General features: G+C 47.9%; 2 protein-coding genes across 2 annotated transcripts; one reads left to right on the top strand and one right to left on the bottom strand.

Moving 5' to 3' along the window:
* On the top strand, nucleotides 1-26,582 carry LOC308061853 (cytochrome P450 2W1-like). The gene is made up of 10 exons (XM_080382436.1): nucleotides 1-185; nucleotides 2,846-3,008; nucleotides 4,250-4,399; nucleotides 4,510-4,667; nucleotides 5,984-6,154; nucleotides 7,214-7,355; nucleotides 7,677-7,861; nucleotides 8,457-8,598; nucleotides 9,097-9,828; nucleotides 26,564-26,582. The coding sequence occupies exons 1-9, from the start codon at nucleotides 3-5 to the stop codon at nucleotides 9,282-9,284; spliced, it is 1,482 nt and encodes a 493-aa protein (XP_080238562.1). The 5' UTR covers nucleotides 1-2; the 3' UTR covers nucleotides 9,285-9,828; nucleotides 26,564-26,582.
* Nucleotides 13,151-23,205, bottom strand: LOC308061878 (cytochrome P450 2W1-like). Its single transcript, XM_080382496.1, has 9 exons — nucleotides 22,842-23,205; nucleotides 20,258-20,420; nucleotides 18,232-18,381; nucleotides 17,992-18,149; nucleotides 17,409-17,582; nucleotides 16,287-16,428; nucleotides 15,735-15,919; nucleotides 15,086-15,227; nucleotides 13,151-13,349 (listed from the first exon to the last, which is right to left on the bottom strand). Exons 1-9 carry the CDS (start codon nucleotides 23,193-23,195, stop codon nucleotides 13,159-13,161), a joined length of 1,659 nt encoding a protein of 552 aa, XP_080238622.1. The 5' UTR covers nucleotides 23,196-23,205; the 3' UTR covers nucleotides 13,151-13,158.
* Nucleotides 26,583-26,883: the final 301 nt, after the last annotated feature.

Below are 26,883 nucleotides of genomic sequence, written 5' to 3' on the forward strand. Positions count from 1 at the left end.
ACATGGTGGCCTTCACACCCCTCTTCATCTGTGGGGTGTGTGTGTCGCTTTTAGCAGCCGCACTCTATGTTTTAAAAGTTTTTAAGCAATCAGCTTTAAATTTGCCTCCTGGTCCATTTCCTCTTCCAGTCATTGGCAACCTGCATTTGCTGGACATCAGAAGGCAAGACAAGTCATTAATGAAGGTAAGAAGAAGTGTCCTTGTTTCTAGGGTGTTGAATGGCAGCATGTATCTATTGAAAATTCTCCTCTGGTGACAGTTCTGAGATGACTTTTGGTGGCAAATGCATTTTTTAAAAAACTGTGATGTTTTAAAGGATTCAGAATAACCAAGGAAACTGTTAAATCCCAGCTCTGCAGAGGGTGATGTTAAATACAAGCAGTGCTTACATGAGAACTACTTACACACTGAAAACTATGAGTATCTGCATCAGATCAGATGATGGACTTAAATTTTGGCATCTTCTTTCTGTTGTGAAATACTTTAAAATATTTGAGTGTTCACGTAGCCAACTTGAAAGATGGATGCTTAATTATGGTTGCCAAAATAGCTCATATTCCTTATTTGTGTTGCCAGTTTTTCATGAGAATGGGAATTAATATAGCACAGTCCAAAGAAGAGATGTAAGAGAAATCATTTGGAACAGTGAATGACTTGGACTTACGCAGAACAAGGTTCTCTGTAGAAGTCACAGTTGCCTCACATCTGTGTTCCAGAAAAAAGGGGAAAATTCCAATGTATCTAGTGTCTCAGAGCCAAAACGTAGCTCAGCAGGCTTTCCCTGTGTCAGGACCTGGGGTGTGAATATCCTGCACCTTACACCAAGCCTCCTGACATCAGGTCGCCAGCAGCCTGAGCTTCGTGTAGGGAAGAGGAGCTGGCTTTCCCTGTCTCATTCCCATCGCTGTGCCATGTGAGGCGCCTCCATGATGGAGATGCCTGTGGAGATGCACCTTCACCTTTACACCAGCCAGCTCACAGTGGGCTCAACATCCAGAGCTTGGGAGGTGGGAAGCAGCTGGGAATGTGGTTCCTGTTTCTGGCAAGATCAGAAGTCCTTCTGCAGAGGAGGGTAGGGCAGAGGGGTTTTGAGGTGGTGCATGGATGTGCTGGGCAGAATAAGCAAAGCAGAGGCTGGAAAGGAGGTGAGCAAGGCGATGGCATCTTAGTGAAGCACAGGCTCGGGAGGTGCTGGGCACGCTGGCCACAGCGATGCCTTCTTTCCCACGCTGGACTACAGCATCAAGAAGCCAACAGCCAAAGCGGTCTGCTGCTGAAACCAGCTGGGACAGGGGGCTGTGGTGGCAGCCCAGGGGACCCTCTCGCCGTCCTCTGCCCTTTGCAGTCTGCTCTGCCCTGAGAGGGTCCCCCAGGCTGCAGCTACAGTGGGGTGAGATGTATTGGGCTGGTGGAACTGCAGTAGTGACCTGAAAGCTGACTTGCCAGAAGACTTTTAAGGTATTAGCAAACAAATGACCTGGAGCAGAAAATCCTCCCTGAAAGGAGAATCCCTAAAGGATTTCCCTGTGAAAACTGCACAGTAGATGATGCAGCATGCAAAACATTATTTTGAACAAATTATTGAAATCGGTGTCTGTGAACTATTTTTTTGCATAAATTCAGCAAGTATGGCTATGTTGCTGAAGCACTGATTAGACTCTGCCTGGGCTACCTGGTTGCTTTGGTGCAGCAGGAGGGGTTGCTAAGCTTTGGAGCCTCTTCTGGTTTACGTTGCCAGAACTGGTCTCCTTTTACAGGACACCAGGCTTGAGCTCACAATAGCTTTATGCAGTTTCAACTGGGTTGCTCTCAGTCAAGTATAATTCCTTGTAAGGCCTGGCAGGACCGTGTTTGTGAGCCTCCAGAGAGCTCCTGCTGGCCCGTTTCTCAGACCTCAGTATAAAGTCCTGCTGTGCGTTGGCTTGAAAACTACTGTGCGCTAGCAGAAATAAGAAGTGGAGTGTGGTATTGTGGTAATTTTCTAAGGCACGCTGAAAGAGCAATGGTTTCTTATGCCTTGATATATCCATCCATGGTGAATTGTATTATATACCTCTTTGCATTAATTGAAACAGAAGTTTTGCTTAACTTTTATTTAACTTGTTATAACAGCTTTCCCGTACCTAAAGGGACGTACAAGAAAGCTGGAGAGGGACTTTTTGCAAGCACACGTAGCGATAGGACAAGGGGGATGGCTTTAAGCTGAAAGAGGGCAGATTTAGGTTAGATATCAGGAAGAAATTCTTTACCATGAGGGTGGTGAGGCGCTGGCCCAGGCTGCCCAGAGCAGCTGTGGGTGCCCCATCCCTGGCAGGGCTCAAGGCCAGGCTGGATGGGGCTGGAGGCAACCTGGGTTGGTGGAAGATGTCCCTGCCCATGGCAGGGGGGTGGAACTAGGTGGTCTTTAAGGTCCCTTCCAATAGAAACCATCCTATGATTCCGATTCTACAAAATAAGGACACCTCTCCTCTTTCATCCTCTCGTGGTGGACGAAGCCTTACAGCCTGCCTGGGCAGCAGTTCCTCCACAGCTGCCTGGCAGATCTTGGTGATGCTTTTATGCTGCCCAAAATGTCTTGTGATGCTCTGCCCCTTTTAACCCGGTGTGCCAAACCGAGCCCAGCCAGCTCAGAAAAACAGTGGGTTTATGGAAGCTGTTGGGTTAAACAGACCAGTGTTTATTTGCTTTGATTCCTCTTTCACTTAAGTGTCTCGGGGCTTTCTCTCTAGCATCCCTGCAGCCCTCCTGGCCGCAGAAGGAAGAGGGAAGGCAACTCTTCATCCACCCCAGCAGGACATACCACTCCCACCGATGACCTCCACGCTGATTTTTCTCTCCTTCTAGATTTCAGAGAAATACGGCCCCGTGTTCACCGTCCATTTGGGGTTGCAGAAAGTGGTGGTGCTGACTGGCTATGAGGCAGTAAAGGACGCCCTGCTGAACACGGCAGACGTGTTTGCGGACAGACCAGCCATACCTATATTCCATCACATCCAGCATGGGAACGGTACAGGCAGGCTGAAAAGATAAAGACGTGCTTGCTCTGCTGTTTCTCAAATGTGTCGTTTCCATTGCAACAGTATTTAAGAGTCTTGAGCTGTGTCTTGATTGTTGAGGGCCACGTTTTGTGGGGCTTGGGGGCAGTTGTTCGTTTTCTTAAGAAAAATACTTCTGGAGGTCTTATTTTCCTTATCAGTTTTTTGCTTTTAGTGGCACTTGGGTCACATTGCAAGGGTGGGTTTTTTTGCAGCGCAGAGGGAAGGAAATTATTTTTCACAATGTGAAGGCTGAGGTCCTTATGCAATCTCTTTTCTGCAGTTACTGGGAGTTCAGACAAAGCATGGATCACGCATGACTCATGACAAAGACTGCAAGAACTGGCAAGAGTGCAATAGCACAGGCTGTTTGTACCTCAAACAATTACATCTGTAAACAGATTTTTGGCATGTTTCTGAATCGCATGTTAAAAAGTGATACATTGCCCAAGACTAGACATTGAAAAACATTGAAGGGAATAATCCAGGGCTGAAAGGAAAAGATCTGATGACCTAATATGTATATAATGCATACAGCATGTGGTGGGGGGGGTTCATCTTGTTTTGAAGAGTGAGGCCCAGTATGAGGAAGGGTATGCTACGGTACTTTCCCAACCACCGTATGAAAATGTAGACGATGTTCAGCCCTGGAAGCCCTCCTGAGAAGGAAGGACTTCTGAATTCTCCCCAGACACCTTCAGTGTTTGTAGTGTTCCCCACCTGTAAGCAAAGATGTCTCCCTGCCACCCCTCCTTGTGCCCCTGCCCAGGATACAGTTCATCTCTAAAATGCAAGTTGTTTGATGAAATCGTTTGTCCTGTTTGTGGCAGGGATGGAGCGGTGTCATCTGCGCCCAGCCTTGCTCTCTGAGACAGCTGGGTCATTTTTCTAAGGAAAAAACAAGTCAGCCCGAGACACAGAACATGCATAGAGCTTTCTACTGTCTGTGGCTGCAAAGAGACAAAGCTATAAACAAGCCAAACCCACAGCTTGGGTGTGGACAGCCCCTGACTCTTTAAAATATTGCCTCCTGCCCTCCTGAACCTACCTGGGGTGGTGCTTTCCCAAACCAGCCCCCACAGAGCCCCCCCCAGTCATCTCCCAGGCAGGTTCCTCCAGGTTGCAAAATACCTGCACTCCCCAGCTGTTCCTTTGTTGTTTCTGAGAAAATCCCATACCACCTCGGCAAACAGGGCATGCAATCCCTCCGTAGGTGTGTTCTTCTCTTCTCAAGAGCTCTGGAAGACAACACGGCGGTTCACCGTAGCAACCATGCGGGATCTCGGCATGGGGAAGCGTCTTGGAGAAGAAAGGATGCTTGAGGAGCTCCACTTTCTCATCGAGTTGATCAAATCCTTCAAAGGTGAACTGGAGATGGCATCGGATGTTTCATGCTACTTTACAGAGCCACTTTGAAGGCCTCTGGGTTGCTCCAGAAATGACCGATAGAGTTACAATTTTGTTAATTTCTAGGTGGACCTTTCCCATTACGATTTTTGAATATGGCTCCTACCAATATCACCTTTGCTATTCTCTTTGGAAGAAGGTTTGATTATGAAGACCCAACATTTCTCACTCTGTTAAGGCTCATAGATGAAGTTATGCACCTTCTTGGCTCACCATTCTTGCATGTAAGTTACAGTCTGTGCTGAGATGCTCCACTATGTCATCAGAGTTGGTAGGTCAACCTGATTTACCATTGTTGGATGGCTTTGGAGAACCTTTAGGTTACTGAAACGTAAGATTCATAGAATTATAGAGTGGTTGGGATTGGAAGGGACCTTTAATGATCACTTAATCCAACACTGCTGCCATGGGCAGGGATGAGATTCTTTGTTTTGGGTTTTTCCTCCTTCAAGAAATCCTCCTGTGAAGGAGGTCCAACACCACGTGGTGGCACTGGGCAGAGTGCTGATGTGACCATGCTAGCAGAAGGGATGTGCTTGATTCTTCTACGGCCATAAAATGTAATACTGAGGCTTCCAGCAGAGTGGGACTTGGGGTGGGCAGCATCCAGGAGCGTCAGTGGAAATCCACGGCAGTGGTATAGACACTGCCCTCCACGTTGTTGTTTTTAGTCACTTTATTTAGCAAACTGCATAAGAAGAGTTTTCCAACTAAGAGGCTCTCATATGAGCCAAGAGCTCTTGTTAAACTTAATCCTCCGTCACAAGGAATAGAGCATTAGTTACTGAAGGTAATATTGGAACAGTCATCCAAAAAACTGTTAAAAATAATGCTGATGAATTTATTACCTGAGTGAGAACTATTTACAGTAGTTGCAATTTGCAGTAGTACGATATCCCTTTCCTTTTAATCTCTATGCCAGGTTTAGTTTTTGCAGAAGACAGCAAAAATTATAACCAGTTAGCAAGAACAAGAGATTTGTGAATCTTATTCTGCAGCCAGTTTATTTATAACATTGAGAAATGGTGTAAGTAACCCCCCTGCACATAAAATGTAACTGTTTATTGTGCTGTGAAATTTAACGATGCTGAGAACTAAGTGTAATTGATTTATAATTCATGTGAAAGTTAAAAATGATGATATAACAACTTTAAAACCTAAGTATTTTGACTTGCTAAACATTTGGAGTTTGCATAATGTGTAATGCTTTATCTTTTTGCTTTATTACCTCTTTAAAAATTTAATTTCATTGTTTCATGAGTTTACTATCCCTTTCTCTTAATTGTATTTTTTTAAATTCATGTTTATAGGCTCTGTCTAGACAAGTCTGATAGGCTCCATTCATTTCTGTAGAGAATTTTTAGCAAGAGGAGGCATTTTTATACATTAAAATATTTTAGTTACCAAAAAAGAGAGACACCGATCACATGTCATTTGGTTCCTCACAGAAATTATTTCTCCATTGTGACATGAGTTTTACAAGGTAAAGGGTGAATTTAATTTTTTTGTCTCTGATTTTTTTTGTTTTTGTTATTTTTAGTTATTTAATTTCTACCCATTCCTTGGATTTCTCCTCAAACCTCACAAAATGATTCTGAAAAAAGTAGAAGAGGTGTGTGTGATCTTAAAGAAGTGCATCAAGGAAAGCAAAGAAAATATGAATGAAAACAACCTGATGAGCTACATTGATGCATTGGTATTCAAACAAGAGGTATTTTAACAGTATGATGATCCCTAGTGTCACATCTTACACGGAAATGCTCTGTGTCGCTTGTCTAATGAACATGCTCTACCACAGTCTATATGAAAATATTTAAATTTGGGGTAAACGCTCTCCTATTTTAATATATTAAATACTGCCTACTGAAGGAAAAACATGAAATAATGAACTAGACCGTATCACATGCATGTCTAAAACTTGTCCTCAGGTGTCAGCTGCAGTCCCTTCCTTGCTGGAGAGAGGGAGAGGGCTAATGGCATTTTCCCAACACGCTCCTGGCAGACGCATCCCTCCCTACGGACTGGGAGAGGGCAGCAGATGCCCAGCTGCAGAGATGCAGGGGTTCCCACTGCGTTTGAGCAAACGCATCGCCAGCTCCCACGTAGTGGATTTACCAACAGGAACGATAGTGTGGGAGTGCAGCAGGGAAGGACCAGTCTGTATTTGCCCTTTTTCTCCAAGTGTTTGCACCCGTGTACTTGAGAGGGGTCGGGGGCAGGACGGGTACTTGGGCTTGGTGCCTTGTGCGAGTGCCTCAGCTGCTGCATGCAGGAACGGCAGCGTTCCCCACCAGCAGCATGAAGCAGGGGCAGCAGGGCTGATGGGCCAGTGGTACCCTGGGCCTTTGTGGCTTCCCTGTGGCTCCTAGGAGGGCCTGGAATACGCAGACAAATTCCAGCTCCCTGACTTGGGAAGGCATTGTCCTGCACCTCTCATCATTTTCCCACCTTCTCAGGATCCACAGGCAGGGGATAGAAGTCCTGAGTTGACCAGATAACCACTATCTGCCCAGAGCAGATAAATGTCATATGATGTTGGAAAATAAATCAGTTTGTCCAATTAATTCATTTTTGGGGAGCAAAATCTCAAGTGTGAAAATATTTCTGCTGAAAACTGAAGCATTTCTGTACTGAAATGTCAAGGCGGGGTATTGTGGCACTTGCAATTCCCATGCATCCCACTGTAATGTCACTGAAGTCTAGGTTTCCCACCCTAGTTCTCTCTTTCCATGCTAACAGCAGTGGTTTTTTTCTTTGTATTTCCCTAAAGGAACAAAAGAAAAGCAATACAGTTTTTCATGATGCGAATGTATTGGCCTCTGCGCTCGACCTGCTCATGGCTGGCACTGAGACAACATCCACAACGTTGCAATGGGCCATCCTGCTGCTGCTGAAGTACCCCGAGATTCAGGGTAGGATGCCTTTATGGTTTTGCTTTTCTTACATCGCGTACTGAAGTACTCCACAGCAACTTCGGAGGTGATGCACACCTGGAAAAGTTTTGTAGCCCCTCACGTGTGCCAGAGCACCCGCAGTCTGAGCATCTGGAACCTGTCCACCTCCATCCAAGTGTTGTATGCTGCCGTTCAGGACCAGAGGGTCCGAGGGGTTGTTCTCTACCTGCTCCCAGGGGCTGCAGACCTCCTGCCCTGGGGCAGTCCAGTCAGCCTGAGCTGGGGTTTGCAGGTGCTTTACCGCTGGGGGAAACTCTGTGCCTTTCTCTTGCCCTGCAGAAAAGGTGCACGCGGAGATTAAGCGAGTTCTTGGCCCTGAGTGCTTGCCTACCTTCGAGGACCGGAAAAACATGCCATTTACCAACGCGGTGATCCACGAGGTGCAGAGGTTTGTCAGCCTCCTGCCACACGTTCCACGGTGCACCTCGGCTGACACCCACTTTAAAGGCTACTTCATCCCCAAGGTACCTGCTGCTCTCCAGGCAAAGAGGGGGATGCAGCACACCAGTGACCCTCAGGGCAAAACGTCACAGGAACAGGGGACCTGGAAGCACAGGGCCTTTGGTGGGGCAGAGCCAGTTCCCTCATCCCCTGTCTCCTCTGAGTCCAGACTGATGGCAGTGTGACTCAAGGGTTACACACACAACTTCCCTTTCCCGTCTCTCAGTCTTCATGATCTGGAGTCTGTTCCTTATTCTCTTCGCTCTCTGTTGCCATCCATGCCCTGCAGAGCAATGCTGCCTCCAGAGCACCATGGCATTGTCTCACTGCCTTGCTTGAGGCAAGCAGAGAGCAGCTGGGCACCGAGGAAGCCACATCCTCTGCTTCGTAACTCAGGAACAGCCAACAGCAATTGTTGTTCAGAGATTAGTCAGTAATTCCAGGACCCACGCTAACTAGGGGTCATATGGTCACGTACCCGCGCAGAATTCAGTTCTTCAGAGGTAGAAGTTTGCTTCCAGACACAGCCCAAAGGGAGGAACAGTTACATGGCTGAACAGGGAAGGCAGAAGCTTGCTACATCCATACATGCTAAAGCAGAGCGTGGTTGTGCTGCAGGGAACAACAGTGATTCCTCTGCTCACCTCCGTGCTGCTGGATACAACACAATGGGAGACGCCGGATGAATTCAACCCCAACCATTTCCTTGATGCGGATGGGAACTTCATAAAGAAGAAAGCATTCCTGCCCTTCTCCGCAGGTAATGACAGCGTTCGGTCCTGCACGGGGCACCGAGTTCCCAGTGTCCTTGGGAGATATCATCCCGGTGGCAGGGTCCGAGCCTCAGGCACAGGCACCCATGGTGGGATGGTTTAGGAATACCCACCCTGGGTTGTGCTGACTTGCAAACGGCCCCTCAGCCCATACTGGGAGGCACACCAGACCCTAGTGTTTAAAGACACTACTGGGACCTACAAAAAATTCAACACCTCAAGCAAGAGTTCAGCCTTCCATCTGCCTTGGGAAGTTTTAGGGTGTCCCTGATCAATTCCTTGCAGGCTCAGAGTGAAACAGCCCTGTTCATATGCCTGTAGGAGATCATCAGTGATGGCTGCTGAGTGTCATGCCATGCTATTTTTCATTTCTGAGGCCTATACTGTCCCCCACACTATTGCTACCAAGCCGTAGGGAAGAGGTGTCAGGCTGAGGCACCATGTACCCCATCACGCCCCCAACAACTGTGCTTTTGGCATTGCAGGGCGGCGAAACTGCATTGGAGAAAGTCTTGCCACGATGGAACTCTTCATCTTCTTCACAGGCTTGATCCAGAAGTTTACTTTTAAGCCTCCACCTGGGGTTAAAGAATCTGAGGTGGACACGACTGCAGAGGCTGGATTCACCATGAGGCCCCATCCACAGTGCACCTGCGCTGTGCTACGCTGCTAAGGCCAAGGCTCCAAGATGAAAAAAGTACATGTGATAGTTTTGTATGAGCCTAGCAGATGTACTAAGGAGAAATCAGATCCCTGTGCAGCAGCTACAAGTAGTGTCTGCTTACTCGAAGCCTTGCAAGTACTGGCTATGTGCTTAAAATACCTGTTGAACAAATTTTTGTAAGAAGCAGAGGAGGACTGGTGGGTAAGGTGACCTCGAAAATTCCAGCCAGGCACATGACTGGAAATGACAGGACAGTCACTGCTGCACGCAACAAACACACAATGTAAGAAAGTTGTCCTTGTTCTGGGCTTCTGACAGCGTTTCCCAAGAGTGGGTAGTTTCTTCACTTAGAGAGTAATAGTAGGTACAAAAACGTCATTCATCCCTTGCTCTTTTCCCATTCTCTGTTGCACACAGGATAAATTATTCCCAGATGTCTACACTTTCTGTGTGATGGATGCTCTTCCAACGCTTTCCAGACTTATGATTTTGAATCTCAGATACTAAACCCCAGACTTTTCAGGTTCCCCTTGCTCTGAGGGACCTCAGCATGGTTCCGTGGTGGCCCTTTCTGGGTACAAGTTCTGCTATGCCTGCTCTGATGTGGGGCTTAACAGCTCTTCCCAGACAAGTGAAGACTCGCCCCCCTACATTTTTACAAAGGTAGCTCAGGTACACAAGGACAACTTTTCAGAGCACCGCGTGTGAACAAGCAAGCATGCAAAGATGCTTCTAAAATGCTCTTTCATTAAGCAGCACAGAAGCTGGGCAGGTGCAGGCAAAGCGACACAAAACCTGCCCATCTCCTGTCTCCTCACTTCTCCCAGCTGTCTGTGAGGTTTGTCAGGACCCTCCTGCTTCCTGGCATTCCCATCTGCTGAAAAGGCCGAGGAGAAGGCTTCTCCTCTTCCCCGCGTACCACTTGATTCTTCCAGACTGATGGTAAATAGACGCCTTGGCTGCCAGCCCGGCTCGCAGGTGAGCGCTGCTGGGCTGGGGGTGCGGGAAGCCTCGGGGTTTCCCTCTGCCCACCCTGCAGAGCCGGGGGGCTGAAGGCGCGGTGCCCTCCGAGGGCTGCGGGGGGGCTGCCTGGGACTCCCAGGGATCGGGGTGCCATCTCGTGGCAAAAAGAAAACAGAAATGATGTTCTGCACAACCTTCTTGCTGAGGGCGGCGGGCAGTGGGGCTGCAGATAAGGAGGCAGCCCTGATTTGACCGATCTACCCCACCGCTGCCATCCTTGCACCTGCCCATTGCACCCCCCCCGAGAGCAGCGTGCAGCGCCGGGGCTGGCAGGGTGGGCTACGGGACACGCTGCCCAGGCAGCCGTGCGTGGCACGAGCCACAGGCATGGTGCGAGTTGGATTTGTTCGGATGTTACTTGAAAAATCAAGCCACCTGTCCCGCCCCAAGATGTTTGCCTTGGGTCAGGGCAGTGTGTTGCAAGGCACGAACATGTTTTGCAGCTGGAGCGAAGACCCTCGGGGCCACTGAGGAATGTGGAAACAGTATTTCTGCCCCTGCGAGCCAATGTTTTCTGCTAGATAAATGTATAGCTGAGTCATAATCAATGTTCTGCCATCGTCTGGCTGCACAATACATGGGAGGCAGGCACTTTCTTTTGCAGAGATAGGTTCAGCTAATTCAGCCTGCTGGGGAGCAACCGCTTCCATCCACCTGCTAGCACAGGCGCAAGGAGGGTGCACGGCACTTTCCAGAGGGATCAAAGAAACCTGTTTCCCATGGATGTTTGCACCTCGTAGCTCATGGCTCTCGTTGAGGCACAGGTACTGCTCAGCCTGCTGAATCGCTGGCTGTGACCTGCACTGCCCCTGGCTCTGCTCCGCCTGCCGGAGCCTGCCAGTACAGAAGCTGATGTCCAAAAGGAGCAGGCTCCGAAGGCTGCTATGCCATGTAGGAAGGGATCCATCTCTCTCCTGCGAAGCCAAGAACCCAAGGGCCCATGGAAAGGGGTCAGGTCTGAGGTTCCACCGGTGAATTCATGCAGATTTGAACCCAGTCCAGTTTTGTCCCCTGGAGCACTCGCTATCTGCAATATCTGTCTTTTGAGTTTTGCTTTTGGAGGGGGCTAGAGCAGGAACCGTCCTGGCCTCTCTGAAGCCAAAGACAAAAGTCTTTTTTTATTTCAGCAAGGCCAAAACTTCCTTCATTGAGTAGATATATGGCTTGCTCCTCACGTGCTTTACCTGCCTCTCTCTGCCTTCCCTGCAGAAGACCCCATCCTGCTGCCACCACTCCTCAAGAGTGACGTTGCCAGCAGCTGATGCTTTGGGAGAGCAAGAGATGAGAGGCTCAGGGTCCAAGGCACTAAGCAGAGGGACAGCATCAGCATCAGTGAAGGTGGCAACCTTTCATTTAGCCTCTGCAAGCAAGAGTTGAAGACATAAAAGTGAAAAACAAATGCCATCCCCATGACTGACTAGTAGTCCGTAGCTGAGCACAAAGGGAAAGATCTTTGCCCTGGAGAAACCACTCTGCAGATATGGCGGGTCTCCTGTTGAGTTTTTTTTGCTAGGATGAGGCTATGCAGAACCTCTCACTTGTAAGATGCAAGTAGAATTATAATGTTTGTTGTCACTCTGGGCTCAGGGTCAACCTTTCATGGCATCTCCATTTCTGTGAGATGCAAAGCTGGGTGGCAGGCATATGAAATATGATGAAGACATTGGATTAAAACTTTATTGGATTCCCATGAAGGGGGAAACAAATAATATGATAAAGCACATGATAAGAAAATGCATATGGAGAGGTGGCAATTCATAGATAGATAAATGGATGGAAAATTGCCTGAGCTATACATCAACTGAAATAAGATTGTGAAATAAGATGATGGCAGGCAAGAGTGCTACAGACAGGGACAACAGCCAGACAAAGCTACAGAGGAAAGGAAAATAACCCACACTGGGTCTTGTCTAATCCCTGATCCCAGTTTTCCTTGCATCTGTGTGTGTAATATGGGCACTGTGAAATTAGACACTATTTGCAGGGCAGTTGCATGGCTGGTTCCCATGGCCAGACCCCAAATAGCAGACTGGCTGCTGTTGTTGGCTCTCACCATTAACCAGGAGGTCTGAAGAGAGGAACAGTGTTTGATCCCACTTAACAGTCAGGAAAGACAGAGATGCGTAAAACTAGAAATGGGTCTAGTTGGGTTTTCTGTATCGTTAGCCTTTTATGATCAGTTGCTGGTACAAATCTCATGTGAACTTATGATTTAGACTGCAAACTTAGAAATGTAGATCTTGTTTTATTCAGACTGTGAAGCAGTGTTGAACGTGGTGGTAGCAGCACTTGCTTATCTGAACAGGTTTGCAGAGTCTGGGGCATCTTTCAGGCCATTGTTCCAAGGCAGAAGTAACTTTGTCCTCAGATCACATGAATCGATTTGTTTTTTCACTCTCAGCATTTGACTTGGCTGCCTAGGCTGGTAGGGTTTTGCTAGAAGCTATGGATAATTAGGGAACTTGGGAAAAAGTTCACGAGGTGCTTAGGGATGGTTCATGTGCGTGACCCACGGTGTATTTCTGCAGCTCCCGGCAAACAGGGTGCGTCTTTCCTCAGGATTTCAGGCAGATTTCTGCATCATGATGAACTTCACTGCGTTGCCATGGGAGCCTGGGTGTCACACCTACTACTCACGGGCTGCATCCCCTTCGCCAGGCCACCTCCTCTATCCCTCCATCAGCTCCATGCGCCTTGTCTGAGACAGGTGGAGTGGTGGAGTGGGAGTGGATGGAGACAGCGGGAAGGGGATGTGGAAGAGGGTGATGTGGCAGGATGGGGCGATGGCGAGTCCTAGCATAGCTAAGCTGGGTCTAAGCAGCTTCCCCACTTGTTGGGCTGCTGGGCAGCAAGGCTGTGGTTATTCACGCAGGACAGCACAGGTTGCCTGAGGCTGAGGCCTTAACGTGAAAGTCGTTTGGGGGACAGTAAGGTCCAAGTCAGACTCTGAAACTCCTGGCTGGGGTTGAAAAGTAAATGTCTGAAGCAACCCTACAAAGAAGACAAACAGCTCCATCTTGGCGAGGCTTTCTCCAATGCAGTTCCTTCGCCCTGCAGATGAAAGCAGTGTGATTACTTGAAAGATCAAACTAGAATGTTTGCCATGGACACGGTAGCATCTGAGATGTTGGAAGCAGAAGCGAAACCCTGAAATACACCAGAGCATTTTGGGGCAGAGGAGCAGCTAGAAGTAGCTGTCCCAGTCACACTGGCACAGTGTGCCTGCCTGGTCTCTTCTGTCACACAGACACCTGCAGCAGCAACTGACAGCCGTGTTGCAGGGTTATTGTGCATTCATGATGTACCCTCTTCTCTCCTTAGATCTTCCAACCCCTCAACATCTTTAACCCTTTCTCTTTGAAAAGAACCTAATAGGAAAATGCTACCTCCTCCCAAAGTGGAATGGTTTGAAACTCACTTTTCCCATGGAATTGATCCTAACATCCCACTTTTAGAAAAAGTCTGCGTTCCTTCTTTCCTACCCACTTTTTGTGCTAGATTCCCAGCCCCTGCATGATGGTCCCCGTATGGCTGAAGCACTTGGTGGACAGCAAGGACTGGCTTCCTAACACCCAAAGTTACTGCTGAGGGTCTGGTTGGAGCATGTTCTGGAATCCCTTCAAGCCATCCTTTCAGAGGAACAGCTGGGAAGTGTAAGGTGACACGGGAGGGTTCTGCAGGACATCTCCCTTTATAGCACTTCCAGGCTCCTGCAGTGCTAGGATTTGTTAAAGTCCTAGCAAGTTCTGCCCCTCATAACGCACGCTGAGGGCATGGGCTGAGGGCAGGTGTTTCTGGAAATGAGCAACCTTTGGAAGCATTTCTGGCTGTCAGGAAGGCACTGTGGAAGTGATATTTCTTCTTTTAGGATGGCTCAGGGGAGAGTTCCTGATGTGTAACAACTGTTCCTACCATTAGCTCAGTTTAAGCCCAAGGCAGGCTGGGTTTATGAGCCTCCGGGGAGAGAATGTTAATTGTATTTTGCAGGTAGAATTGAGATTTAAAAAAAAAAAATAGTTTGTGACTTGACCAAAATGACAGTTGGAGGTAGTGTCAGGATGCCAAGTGTCCTATCACCTCCGATAACCATGGGGATGTACGTCTTCCTCTAAAAGAACAGTCCTTGCTGGGAATCCTTGGCAGCTCTCAAAAGTGCCGCTGCAAGAATCACAGTCCAAGGTGATTTCTGGGAGCAACCCAGGGCCTTGGATTGAAGATTTCACAATAATATGTGTAATGAGTAATACGGTTTGGTGTACTCTGTCCCATAGTAGGTCTCTGCTGGCTGTAACACCCAGTCAAGGTGCAGGGCTTACTGGGAATCTCTTTGGCTCTGGTGGGCAGTGGGTGAGGCCTTGTCCATCAGACCCACTCACATGTGGGACTTGCCTTGAGATGGGAATTGAGGGTCCCTGGATTGTACCCTCACTTCCAGGATTGCTCATGAAACCCCGTCATAGCCGTGCTGGCATGCCCACCAGTCCTGTCTGATTATCCACCTACTCCTGACGGCTTGGAGGCGTTTTTCCACCTTCTTTTGGATGCAATACATCTTCTTCCTCGTCTCTCCTATTGAGCCTTTGGGAACCCATGCCTTCAGTGGTGGGAGAGCGGTGCTCTGAGAGCAGCCATTTGCCTGGATGCAGAATAATTGACTCCATTTGGTTGCCTGGTTGATTAGGGACCGAGTTAAAGGCACTACTCAGCCATGAAGACCCCTTTTGCATATGTTGTGGTAAATGGTCCTACCATAGCCCCAGGCCAGTGCAGATCAGCCCTCTAGTTACCTGTGGAGAAGGGCAGGAAAGCTCCTCTCTTTACAAAATTCCCTTCAGCATCAAGGAAGTGGTTGGGGTTGAACTGATGCGGTGTCTCCCATTGCGTCTTGTCCAGCAGCACTGAGGTGAGTGACGGGATTACAATTATACCCTGGAAGAAAAGTACATGAAGGCACAAAAGACAGCAAAAGTGCTCTGGTTTTTGTTCATTTTGTGACACAGACTTCTATGTCTTAGGAGATTTGCTCCACCTGGGGTAGGTGGAGACCCTGAGGGGTTTATCCCATCAGCCAGTAGAGAGAGAGGTCACCGAGATTTTCACAGCAGTGCCAAGGACAGAAGCCAAACCCCACGTGGTGCTATGAAAACCCCAAGCAGGGGGTCAGGTCCTGTAACTTCCCTGGCAGATACTGCACTGTGCAGATGGCACCAAGGGTGTAAACCAGGGTCACTGGTGGAGTAAGTCCTGAGCATTAGAGGGGCTGAACTGAGTCCTACAATACTAGTCTCATAGACCCAACACAGAAACTCTTCTGGGAATGATTTTGAACACCTACTTTGGCCTTCTGTCCTATAATTCCCTCTAAAGAAACGGGTCTCTCATGGCACTGGCAAGGTGAGGAGGGTGCTGTGTTCCTAGCATGGAGCAGTTGCCTACCTTGGGAAGGAAGTAGCCCCTGAAGTGGGTGTCAACAGCAGTGCAGCGGGGAACGTGGGGCAGGAGGGTGATAAACCTCTGTACTTCATGTAGCACTGCATTTGTAAATGGCATGTTCTTCCGATCCTCGTATGTGGCCCAGCTTCCAGCTTTGACAGTTCTCCCGATCTCCTCCTGCACCTTTTCTAGAAGGAACAAACAAAAAGGATGTGCCCCAGCAAGGAAGCCAGCTCCCGCCTCAGATTTGGTTTTGGGAAAAACATGTTTTTCCAGGGTCTGGAGGGAGGGGATTCTTAAAACACAAGCCTGGGTTTCCCCACTCTATTTCTAGTTCAGGCACGTGGATGGGTTGTTTCCCCAGCATCATGCTTTGATCTCCACTCATCCTCTCTCCTCCCAAGGCAAAGGGACTGTTTTGTTGTGACTTTGATCAGCATCTAATTACATCAGGAGTTCATAACAATAAAGAGATGGGGTTCAGCTCTTAAGGCAGGCCTCTCCCCTCCCCAGATCAGCTGTGCCACGGATGGAGCGTAGGCAAAAGGAGCTCACTTTGAATCTCTGGGTATTTCATCATCAGCAGGATGGCCCACTGGAGCGTTGTGGCTATGGTCTCTGTCCCTGCCATGACCAGGTCGAGTATGGATGCTATTAAGTTGTCATCATGGAAGAGGCTGTCTTTCTTGTTTTTCTCCTTTAAAAACACAAGTGGTAAGAAAGGTCTTCAAACCGTCAGACTTTGTATTCAGCAAGCCTGGGAAATGCTGCATCACCTATGATGCTGTTCACTACGATCTTGTGTTTGGGAACTGGGTGACAAAATAGGCCTGATTCTGTATGCACAGCATTCCCTGAAGGTGGAAGCACCAAAGATGGAAGGTTTGGAGTGGAGTTTTGGTTCAGCATCCATCTCCAGCCAGAAGCGGGCTGAAGCCCAGGGCCAGATGCAGAGCCCGGTCTCTCCCCTGTACAGAAGGAGATTCAGCTAATCCTCGCCCTGGGGGACTCCCCCTCTCCAAGGGCAGGTTTGAATTCCCAGCAATATTCAAACTGACCTTTCAGGCCATTGCTGTTGGGCTTTAGGGCTGTACCGACCCTTCCTCCACATAGCTGGGTAGAATACTTAGTGCCTAAGGTTGGCCCAGATCCAGCTGGAAAGAAGAAAAAGCTCAGAGCCCAAATATTTTGTGTTGAATGAAGTCAACTGATGTGTGAAACTGCCGAGCCTCTGCTAAAGTAAGATGCAGGGCAGGGCTAGGACTTGTACTGGTGATTTATCATTCAAGTAATTTAAGTTTATCATTCATCTTGGAGCAACAGTATTGATGATTAATTGATTTGTTGTTGTAAAAAGAATGGCAGAGTCAGCTTTCGTGCAAATTCATATCATTTTCTACTAGGAACAAGAAGCTGATCTCACATTATTAGTGCTGCTATTTCAGGAGTGGACTGGGAAAGTGCCTTTCGTACCTTAATTTTGATGGAAAAATCCCTGCAGTAAATTACACCAACAGTAAGAGACTGGCATCTCATTTCAACGCTGCTAGAGTAACATAGGTAAAATAGGTTTACATGACATGACTGAAATCAAGACTCAGCAACTGTTTTGGCTAGAAAATCCAAACGAGACATTGAAAACAGTCAACAGGTCAACAGAGCTAAGCAGTCAAATACCTCCTGTTGCTTGAATATCAGTGCATCAATGTAGCTCCTCACGCTGTTCTCATTGATGTCCTCCCTGCTTGCCTTCATGTATTGCCTTAAAATGACGCGCACATCTTCTATTTTACCAAGCATAATCTTGTGAGTTTTGAAAAGAAATCCAAGGAACGGGTAGAAATTGAAATACTAAGGAGGGATTTAAAAAGAGAGGCATGTAAGTCTGCAGAAGTATCAGTTTTGTCTTGCAATAGTAGCATCTTAGCATCCCAGGGACTTCCCGGGCAGATTTCCATAAGGGAGGGGTTTGCAGCCTTTGAGCCTTATTTAGCACTACCCAATTTTAAGCATTTATGCCATTCTGTTGAAACAGACCCTCCGCACAGATGTGCACGATGGTTCAAAAGGAGAGTAGCAAAGGGGAATCCGGCAGCACATTTGTAGTGATGAAGGTGGCACATGAGAACTGTCACGTTTAGGTGTAATGGCTGGTTCTGTACATTTGACAACTGCTGAACTAAATCCTATGGTTTGTATGGCTCACAGATGTAATGTGCTAGTGTGAAAAAATTGTTAAGCTGTGGGATGGGTTACTTACATTCAAATATGGAGATCCCAGAAGAATCATAACTTCATCTATGAGTCTTAAGAGAGTAAGAAATGTTGGGTCCTTATAGTCAAACCTGTCCCCAAAGAGCATGGCGAAGGTGATATTGATCGGAGCACAGTTGAAGGACGGCAGGCTAAAAGGTTCCCCTGCAATGGGAGGAGCATGGAAACATTAGTGAGGTGTTGCAGCAGCAGTGACACATATGAGGCTGTACAGCACCGTGCTCACCTTTGAAGGATTTGATCATCTCAATAAGGAAGTGAAGCTCCTCAAAAATTCTCCCTTCTATCATTTTTTTTCCCATGCCAAGGTTGCGCATGCTGGATACAGTGAATCTCCGAGTTGTTCTCCACAGCTCCCCAATAGAGAAGAACAAACCTGGGGAGGCCATGAGACACGGTGCTGGGCTCAGGCATGGAGCAGCCCCACCGCACGAAACCAAGTAGGGGTCTGGATGAGCAGGGAACTCCACAAGTGTTTCTGCTGCCCAGTTTCCCATGGATTTAGGGACTAAGGGTCTCCCATTTCTGTGTGCCCCTTCCCTGTATCCTCTCAGCTCCATTCTCCCAGTCTCACTGAGCCTGAAGGTTGGGGAAAAAAAAGCTCCCACCCAACCCAGTTTGCCCCAGCCCTCTCCTGAGCGCAAGCTAAGCTGGTATGGCTTTCAGACCAGTACGGGTTGGCTGTAGAGCTGAGGAGATGTTGGTCTAAGTCAATCATGCAACTTTTCTGACCCTGTTTGATTGCAAGTCTAAGGCCTCATCAACAATCTTGTATCTTTGAAGCTTCTACCTTTGTCCTTTTCCAGTCATAAAGGTATTTTATCTATGTGGGGTGGGATAATTCAGTCACCTCGACCCTGGCCGCTGCTGAATGGTTTATTGAGATTCCCAGCGACACTGCGTTTTCAGCAGTGGCAAAGATACTAGTGTTTTGTGAAGGTTTCTGAGCTCATGCCTTGATGATCACTAACACCACCAAGCAGGGATGGGTATTTCATCCCGACTGTTGGAAATAGTCTTTGGATTATTGACACAATTTTTTCTTTTACTGTCTCAGTCTGTGTCAATCAAAAAGCTGGATTCACAGTACTTTACATCTTCATCTTGGCTGCAAGGTTTTTAAATGTGTTTGCTTTTTCTAGAATAAACACTGCTTTAAAGCACTGTAGTTTGGAAAGCAAAACTTCTTGCTCTAAAAATGTCAAAGCAAATTTCTAAACTTAATTTTAATTTTTTCTTTAATTCATGCAATTTCTTCCAGATCTTTCCTTTTTTTCAAACACCTTTGGAGTCCATGAATCGGCATTTTCTGAAGAAAAAATGTTTCATGGGAAAATTTGTGACCGTTGTTACTTAACAGCCCCTGTGAATTTACAGCTCTGGGTCACCTCTAAGTGGCTCAGACTTGAGCTGAGAAGGTAAGCGTGAAAGGACTTACAGTGCAATACTGACAGTCTCCCACAGGGATATTTTACATGTAGATTAGCTCTGAAAAATGTTTTTCTCTCCATCGATTCCTTTTCCTTATGTAGCGATAAATTCACCTATTGATATTATAGCTGGGTAATTTAATTTCTAATTGTAATCCCAACTTCATCCTGTGACTAGCATATAAAGCTGCCTTTTGGATGCTCAAAGCTAAAGCCTCAGCTGGAGCAGAGGATAGAAAAACAAGGCAAAAAAAGTCCTCTGAAATACTCAGGGATGGAGAGTTGCCTTGGAAAGACTACGGGGTTGTCTGTGGGGCCAAATTTCCAGCCTCAGCCTATTGCTTCTGCCTGAACTTGTTTCACTTTGGTGCACCCAAGAGCCTGTTCTGGGCGTGGGGGACTGACGATGTCCAGAATTGTGGCACCTGGCAGTGGGAGAAAGGGAAAAACCCTACAGCTCCGAACAGCCAAACCAGTTAGTCCAAAGTCCCCTGAAACCTTGAGGAAGGTTTGTAAATGTGGTGGTGGCAGCGAGCCACGTCTTATGGGAACTAACCCCAGAATGACCACAGTGCCTTTAAAAATCCCACTCCTCACCCTCTAACACTTAGGATATGGATCAGCTGCAAGCGCATTAGTAAAAATAGTGAAAAGCCAGGAGGCATTGCATGCGAATGAGGAAAGCCAAATATTTTCTGCTGGCTTGGCTTCAGAAGGGTCCAAGGGGGATGTTTAAAAGCCGGGCTCCGGGGATCCACAGTTAGGCTGGTACTAAGCGACGGTGTCATCCCTCCCACCCGCTCCCGCTCATTGCTCTAGTACCGTTTCCGTTCTGAATTTGGTCAAATATTGGGATGGATGGTCTGTCTACAAACTCCTCTGTGTAGTTCACAAGCGCCTCCCGCACAACTTCGTACCCGGTCAGGACCACAACTTTCTGGAACCCAAAGTGGAGGGTGAAGATGGGGCCGTATTTTTCCGCAAGCTGAAAAAGAGGCGAGCTGTGATGGTCAGGAAGGGAGGGAGAGTGCATGGGGCAAACGCCTGTTGCTTTCTGAAAGGACATATTACGCCCTGGCATCCTGCTGGGCACTGCCTGCAGAACAGCGCCTGTGGGCTGGAGCTCGTCACGGTCAAACACAAGGCATTTTGTACAGATGCCTGGCTTGCATCCATATGGATTTTAGGCTTCTTGCCATGAAAGAACCCCCAACCCCATCACTGCGTCACTAATCTGGTTTTACTGTTAAGAAGAAAATAAATGAAAAACAAAAACCCCACCTAGAGTTAAAGACTGGACCTCAAAGGGCAACACAAGTTCACAAACTGAGAAAGAGGAAAACAGAGAAGGAATTTCAGTGCAAATAATGATGCTGTCACACAGGAAAGCTTTGGTACGATGCTCCTCTCATACCGAAGCACTCCTGCATCCCTGCCATGGGACCAGAGGAGCTGTTTGCTCCATGCCAGGCATTTAGTTTGCCTTGGATGACCACAAATTGCAAATCCATGCCCCTCTGCTCGGACCTGGCTTTGGTACCTAGAGCTCAGCTGGGCACAGCAGGGAAACGCGCAGCAGAAGCAGGAGGCTACCTGACCTGCTGGCTGTCCCCGTGCTTGTACAGAGTGATGCTCATTTTGCACTGAGAAGGCTCTGGATGTATCTTTGCCGTAACACAGAGAAGCTCTTCCACTGCCACATGCCCCAGGACAAATTCTCCGCGGCTCCCCACCAAAGCTGTGCCTTGCTGAGTAGTTTTCAAAAGCAATGCAGTGACTCAGGGAACTGAAAATCCCTCCAGGAGCATGTGGCCCCGCTGGCATGTCCCACGTGTGCCCCTGGAGCCGCTGTGCTGTGCGCAGGTCTCTGCTTCTCTTTGCCAAGGAAAGGGGTCTGCGGCAGAGCAAGCTTGGCTGATGGGTGAATCCACGCTCCAGAAGGATCGTCATACGTGTGCCTGCTGCTACATGTCTGCGTTCTGCAAGGGTGAGACTGTCATGCCCCCCTCAACCCCTGCCCGTGTGTCTCCTTGGCACTGCACGGGGGACTGTGGGAGGCTGCCTGCTGCTGCCTGCTGCCACCCCATTGCTGCAGCTGCAGCTGGCTCCCCAGCAGCTTGAAAACAGCACATGGGAACAGCCGAGAAGAGTTCGGGCTGGGCTGGAGCAAGGGGATGGGCAGCCACCGTCCAAACGTGCTGCCTAAGCAAACACGTGGGGTGTGTGTGCAGCCTTAGCCTGCGCCAGCTCCGCCGGCAGCTTTCATAGGGGAGAAAGGGGCACCCCATCAGGTGCCCAGCCAACAAACACCGCTGCTGTTGCTCAATGCAATCCCCTGTTTTTGCTCTCTGTGGAGTGAGATGGAGGGATAACTCCTCTGGAGTAATCCCAAAGTAAAGGCAATAGTAGACAATACCCAACACAGCCTAGCAGGTGATGAAAGCACGCGGAGGTAATTCCAAACAGCCGTTCAGAGGCTGCAGCAACATCTGCCCAGCCCCACTGGGTAAACTGACCCCAATCCTGCCACTGCTCCTACACCAGCGGTGCTGGGAACCTCACCCCATGGCAGTGCTAACCCACCACTCGGCTGCTCCCAGAAAACGGCCAGTGTTTGCTGAGCACCGGTGTTACGGGAGCTGCGCCGACACCTCGCTGTGAACCGCCACTGTCTGTTTGCTCACTCTCTCCCTGACCCGGCGCAGGTCGATCCCCAAGGGTGCTGTCTGCTAGAGCAAGGGGGGAGCGTGACATAAACACCCCAGGCTGTGCCAGCCTCCTCTTGCACAGAAGAATAGTTTACCACCGTTAAGTGGGGTAAGTTCTCTTAATTACAGGCTAGTAGAAGAGCTTACAGGCTATTCATTCTGATTTCCTTAGCGCAACTTCTCCATCCCTCTCTAGTACTGCTGTCTAGATTTTAATGCGTATCCAATTAATCAAGAGGGAAATGGATTTTGCAATGGGGCATCTGGATTTGGCCCTCTCTGAAGCAGTTTTGGGGTCACTGCATCGTGGAATTCCCCTTGCCAGTTCTCCAGGGCAGAGGGGAGGGAAGCAATTTCATTTCATGTTAGTTATGTCCTAATGCTTTAAAAGATTTCTGGGTGTCCGAGCTGTCAAATTAATATTTCAAATCCCACAAGCATTATATACTTCATGTACATCATCACAATTACATGAAGAAATCCCATATTACCCAGAGGTCTTTTTTTAATGGTTGATCGCTCATAAATGACATCGCATCAACACAGACATTGGCTAGAAAAAGCCCAGAAAAATATTATAAAGCAATTTCCACACCTTTACAATTTAGTCTGAATTAAAAAAGATTAAAGGTTCTCACTGATATATCCCAGGCAGCTTTAAAATCTATGAGGGTCTGGGTTTGGGGTTTTTGTCCTACCTTCATTAGTGATTTATCTTGCCTTCTAAGATCCACCAAGTGCAGGTTACCAATGATCGGAAGAGGAGTTGGACCAGGAGGTAATTTAAAAGCTGAATTTTTATAGCCAGTTGAAAAATAGACTACAGCTAGTAATACTGCTGCACACAGCAGGCAAATTAATGCAGGATCAGAAATAAATGAAATTAAAAAAGACATTTTTTTAGTAATAATCTGGGTTTTGGGGGTTAGAAGCAATAAAAATGCAGTGGCACTGTTCAGTTTCTGCCAGCTGGCTTTCTGTTTGCTCTCTGCGATTGCTACAAGCACTCGATTCTTATTAAGGTTTGTAGAGTACCTAAATAAATATTGCATACTCCACCCTCTTTAAACACCTCAGAGAATGTGGTCTAAGCAGTTTGCAAAGCCTGTCCAGAAGTAAAGAGAGTTTCAAATTACAAACCCATGCATGTGTGTGCAAGAACATATACATGGGAAAAGGTGCTTGGCATTCCTCTATAACCTCCTCCTCCCCCTGAGACCTCAAGGTCCTTTAGTAGCAGTACTATGACCCTCCAACGCTCCGCTGACACAGGGAAATGAAAAGGTTTCTTTGAATCCTACTAGAAACCTCCAGATTCAGATTTGGGTAGGGTCTGGGGTCTCCATGTTACTGGAGAGAAAAATGTTATGGGAGGCTTTAGCTTTCTTGATGTCAAGTGGAGATCAAAGGTCGTTAATAGTGGTAAAGCCCATCTACCCCTGGGGGCTGTAACCCATAAACTTCTTCATAAAGTCGGCTCCAAACTGCCCAGAAGGGATGTGATTTCAGACTTTGTGTCTGAAGTAGAGGACATGTAATAGCTAGCCACGGAAAATTAGCTTGGATCAAGTGATCATGAGTGGATTCATGAGTAGAATGGGGAGACAAAATTAGATTTGAAACTTCTGGGAGGATTCTTCATTTTGCAAGAGCAGCTTCTAAGAGATAGAAGGAAGAAGTTAATGAAATTAATGAAGCCAGCTGACCTGGCAGGTTTCAGAAGGGGAACAAGACAGGAGAATGGAATTATTTTAAGTTAAAGATACTAAACACCTGGAGCTTGCATCCCTCATAAAGGTTTAAATCTTGTACAGAAAGAATTGAGATCTACCTGATTGAGTAGTGGTCTCCAGGAGGATATTGGGAATAAACATCAAATGGAATAAGATTGTTCAGGGAAGAAAGAGCTGTCTTACATGGTTAGGAAGTGCAAGGCTAAAGGTACATTTATCCAAAAGTTAGATCGTATAAAGGCCATTACACAGCAAATACGGGTCAATCAGCCTTGTAAATGTAAAGAAGGTATGGAAGGCAGCGGACCTGATCCGAGGTGGGATGTAGCTATGGTTAGCACGGTCCCAGAGCAAACGGCTGCTTGGCTGCATACTGGAGCTGCCTGTGCGGTGTGGAGATGTTACGGCACAACAGCCGCCCAGAAGCAGAAGCAGCAATTGTGTTGCAACATTTCTGGGATTTTTTTTTTATTAGTTTCCAAGAAATGGGCTGGAGGCAACGGTTTCCCCCAGAGCATGCCTAGGATGACTCAACCCTGCCTGCTCAAGTGAGCAAAGAGGCAGAGGGGCTGTAAAGACAGGCAAGGAGGATGAGAGCTGGCACAGGGTGCAGAGTGCGGGCATTGCGACGAGCTTGTGATGGCACATGCTTTGTGCTCTGTCCAAAGTGTTTGTTCCTGCAGTGCAAAAGTTACATGTTGCTGCCACTCTCCTGGTATTTCGTCCTTGCCCTGGGAGCTGCTGAAATCATAAAAAGGCCTTTCAGAAAGAGACTTAAATTATCTCTGAAAAGCTGGGGGGAGTGCATTGGGTTTTTTTAAACCAGGCTCTGAGTGCAACGCATTAAAATGACAAAGGTAAGTAAAGCTCTTGCGATGACAAGAAATTCCTGTCTCAATAATGTGTCTGGTACGTGTTTCGTGTTTTGTGTTTCGCTCTGGAGCCGCGCTGCTACGTGCTCCCCTGCCTGAGCACACAGGGTCGAGCACAAAACACCTGCCAGGCACTGACACCCTGCGGGTGCATTCCTGGGGCAGCCGGGCCGGGCCCCTCGGGGTGCTCGCTGGTCGCCCTCCCATCCCTCATGCCCGCATGGCAAGCCCCTGCCACAGCGTGTGAATCAGGTGGAGCTGGTGAGGACGTGGAGCACGGGTATCATCCATCGACCCCTAAACACAGCCCCCGTGTGGCCAGTTGGCCAGCCTGGGGAGAGCCAGCTAGCAAAGCACCAGCCCTACATCCGTTAAATTAACTTAGCTCCCCAAAAATCTCTGTGCCTTCCATGCTGGTCCCATTCTTGACCAACAGTGCAGCCAGGACTGCATCCTCAGATAATTCCTTCTGGCTTTTACTGTGATGAGTCCCTTTTAAGCAAAGGCAAAGAGCCACAGGAATCACTGTAGGGGGCCACACCAGAGAGCCACCCAGAGCCGCGTCCCACCTCAGAGAGCAGTTGTGATTTTCTGGAGTCAGAGATTCAATGATTTCCTTTGAGCTGTTTGTGGCTGTGAGTGTTGCTCACTGTTTGCATTGCTAACTGTGTCCTGGCTGCATGTTGCCCAGGAATCCCCGTGCTCACCTCTCCAGTGTGGGTAGAGCCTAACTTTATCAGTTTGACCCAAAATCAACTTCATCCTGCAACACCAGCAACAGAGCGAAATATTTATTTATTTAAGAGATAAGGTCAGGCTTGCAGTAGACTGCAAAGAGAGCAACAGCAAAACAAGCGCAAGCAAGCGTAGCAGCGACGCCTTTCTTGTTACACAGCTTGTCCAGCAGACTCCTCGAGATGTGACCAGAAGCTGGAGCTGGCCCGACAGTACAATGCACGTACAAGTGCAGTACCAGTACCAGTACAAAGTACGGTACAACTAGCAGAGTGCTGCCTTTAGCTGCGTGAATTAAAGCTGGTGTGAAGAGTCAGTGTCTCGGCCAAAGCCCACCCTATCACCTGCCTCACATTCTTTTCCTCCTTTCTTTCCTTCCATTTGCAGCACAGATCAGCTTTAGGTGACCGTAACTTTAGTTTTATGTTACAGATTTACCATAACTGCCCTGTGAGTCTCTGTAATGTTCTGTTTCTCTTTTCATCCTAACCTGCCTTACCTGCCTCCAAACCAACACAAAAGCATCTTCAGTGACTCCCTGCTCCCCAGCCCACAGGTAGTTGCCTGCCTGTCTTGCCGCACCTGAAGGAGCCTCCTCTCTTGTACCTGCACCACCGTTCAGGTCTCACACACATATCACGCTTCCCTCAATGGGTGCAGCTAATTGTTCCCTCTCCTACTAGCTGAATGAATTAATGGAATAAGTCATTAGTTGTAGTAATCAAACAGCTGCTCTAGGATAGCCACAGTCTCTGGGGTGTCACCAGCTTTCTGCAGAGAGCCCCATACGACATGTTAATGGTACAGGTGAGCAACTCGGTAACAAAGTCTAACCTGCTTCTCCTTCCAGACTCTGTTACCAGTTTCACATCTATTTTCACAGTGACTACATTTAAAATCCTATTAGCCTTGACAGTCATGCATGATCTCGCTGGAATAATGTGAGCATTACCAGCTCTGAATTTTTAACTTCAGTTCCTATGTAGGTGGCCAAAGCACTTTTTGCGATCACCAAAATTTTGCTTGCCGTTGGTTTTGTGATGGCCCTGCTCCGGCTTCCTGTGATGGAAGCACTTGTAGCTTCCGTGGGAGTCTGTGGTGGTGTTTTTTGCTCAGCAGTGCAGGCTGATCTGTTACTCTGCCTGGAGACCTTGCTGCCTACCTCTGACACAAGGAACGTCTGGAGAGGAAGGCAGCTTGAAATGCCAGGGGCTATGTATCTGGTGTGGAGCTGAAGACAGACAGTAACATTTTGTAAAGGCTTGAAGCCCCGTTTTCATTTTTTTTTTATGAACATGGACATGAATATTGTCCCTATTCATCCCAACACACCTGATACATAAGACTGTTGAATTGGGAGACTGTGGATGATGGTTCACCTGGAAGTCAATGGAGAGAGT

Source organism: Falco punctatus, assembly GCF_963210335.1.
Source record: "Falco punctatus genome assembly, chromosome: 4".
Classification (NCBI taxonomy): domain Eukaryota; kingdom Metazoa; phylum Chordata; class Aves; order Falconiformes; family Falconidae; genus Falco; species Falco punctatus.